Consider the following 2,411-nt stretch of genomic DNA (forward strand, 5'->3'; position numbering starts at 1 on the left):
TTGATCATGTTAGTTGTTCTTCCATTTAGTCTCTGTCGGCGGCTTGTCTTCTACCGGCTAGAGTTAGGTTTAGTTTCCATGTGTAGTGCTTCGGGTAGGTGGTGTGCTCGACGACGACGGGGTTTTGGGCCTACTGGTGGCCGTCGTCGCCCCCAGGCTTGCTGTAAGGTGTATTGTGCTTCTTCCATTAGTATGATTAGTCGACGGGGTAAGAATCTGTGTCTCCATGAGTGACAATAGCTTGATCTTCATGTCCTGGAATGTGCGTGCCTTAAATTGCCCGGCAAAACAAACGGCGATCAGCGACGTAGTGAAGGCAAACAGAGTAGCGATCCTTGCCTTGCAGGAGACCAAGATTGAGACCTGGTCGGCCGGAGTAGCGGACGAGATCGGAGGTGGCGCTCTGGAGGGCTGCGTAGTTCTGCCGGCGCATGGGATGAGGGGAGGCGCCGCGTTCTTCTGGGATAAGTTAGTCGTCAACGTAGTTCCGCATTTCTTAGGCCGCTTCTCCATTATTGTTAGGGTAGAACCCCTTCGAGCGGGCGATCCGTTCTGGCTCACCACTGTTTACGGGCCGACGGACGACCCTCAAAGGGACGACTTCCTATGTGATCTGCCGGTTGCTGCCCCGCCGGCTGGCGAGGCCTGGATGATCAACGGGGATTTTAACATGATCTACCAAGCAAGCGACAAAAACAACAGCAATTTGAACAGAAGAATGATGGGTAAGTTCAGGTGCGCTCTTGATTGGGCCGGGCTGAAGGAGTTGAAATGCAAGAACGGAAAATACACATGGAGCAATGAAAGGCAGGATCCCACGCTCTACAGCATTGACAAGTTCTTTTGCAACAATCGGTGGGATCTGCTACACCAGGATTACATCCTCACGGCTGCCTTGACGTCCTTCTCTGATCACTGCCCGCTAATCCTCGCAAGGGTGACTACCCCCTTCAGGCAGGCGCGCTTCAGATTTGAGAACATTTGGCCCAAATTCCCTCACTTCAATGAGACTGTGATGCGCGCATGGCAACACCCAGTTCAGCATGACTCTCCGTTCGTCAGGATCAAGAGGCGCATGGCGAGAGTTGCGGGCGATTTGAAGATTTGGAGTAGAGGCATGTTTGGCAAGAGAAAGCAGCAGCTGCAGATCGCTAATGAGGTCATTTTCCATCTTGACAAAGCGCAAGAGAGCAAATCATTATCAGACGCTGAATTTAACCTAAGGAAAAGCCTGAAGCAGAAGGTACTCGGTCTGGCAGCCATTGAAAGAGCTAGGAAACGCCAGGCCTCAAGAATCAACTGGCTCAGAGCGGGGGATGCTAGCACCAAGCTGTTCCATGCGAAGATGAGGTCGCGCAGACGGAAAAACTTCATCCATGCACTCAACGTCAACAACAGAGTGCTCGTAGATCACAAGGAGAAAGAGCAGGCCATCTACGACCACTTCTCCGCCTCCTTAGGCCAGGGAGAGAGGCGTAGCTGCACTCTGAACTGGGAGTAGCTCCACACCCCGGTGGTGACCGCACCCGAGCTGGATGGCCCGTTCACTATGGCTGAGGTATGGGCTGCGATCATTGCATTGCCGGCAGAAAAGGCGCCAGGCCCAGATGGTCTTACCGGCCAATTCTTTTGCTCCTGCTGGCATATCATCAAGGACGAGATCATGGTTGTTTTCCAGAAGTTCTACCACATGGCCGAAACAAACTTCAGTGACATCAACACCGCGCTAATCGCTCTGCTGCCGAAGCGCAATGAGGCCTCGGAGATTGGTCATTACAGAACCATCAGCCTCATCCATTCCGTCGCGAAGCTGATCTCAAAGGTACTCGCTTTAAGGCTCTCGGCTGCCCTGGACGAAGTGATCTCGCTGGCTCAAACAGCATTTCAGAGAGGAAAGTGCATACACGACAGTTTTCAGTACGTCCAGGGCTGCGTCAGAATGTTGCAGGGGAGAAAAGGCAAGCCCTGCTTTTCAAATTGGACTTCGCCCGAGCCTTCGACTCCGTCTCTTGGGCGTATTTGATTGAACTGCTGCAACAAATGGGCTTCTCGCACCGCTGGAGGAACTGGATCTCCTTGCTGCTATCCTCTTCGTCCTCCTCGTGCTTGCTCAACGGCATGCAGGAGCCAAGCTTCCTCCACGCGTGTGGGCTACGGCAGGGTGACCCGCTATCGCCGTTGTTGTTCATCCTGGCAATCAACCCCCTGTACCGCCTACTAGAATCAGCCACCAGACAGAATTTGATCGCGCCACTGCCAGGGCGGGGAGCAAGCATGCGGGTCATCCTTTACGCTGACGACGCGGTAATATTCGCAAATCCAATAAAGGAGGAGGTGGACTGCCTGCTAGAGCTGCTGCACTCCTTCGGAGAAGCCACCGGTCTCAAACTTAACCAGTCCAAGTCCTCGGT

General features: G+C 53.5%; 1 protein-coding gene across 1 annotated transcript; it reads left to right on the top strand.

Annotated features, from left to right (window-relative positions):
* The first annotated feature begins 226 nt into the window (after window positions 1–226).
* LOC147980002 (uncharacterized) lies at window positions 227–1,501 on the top strand. The gene has a single exon (XM_087515431.1). It carries the CDS (start codon window positions 227–229, stop codon window positions 1,499–1,501), a length of 1,275 nt encoding a protein of 424 aa, XP_087371557.1.
* The last annotated feature ends 910 nt before the right edge of the window (window positions 1,502–2,411 follow it).

The sequence above is a fragment of the Triticum urartu genome, chromosome 3A, assembly GCF_056163025.1.
Source record: "Triticum urartu cultivar PI428250 chromosome 3A, HENAU_Tu73, whole genome shotgun sequence".
NCBI classification, from domain to species: Eukaryota; Viridiplantae; Streptophyta; class Magnoliopsida; order Poales; family Poaceae; genus Triticum; species Triticum urartu.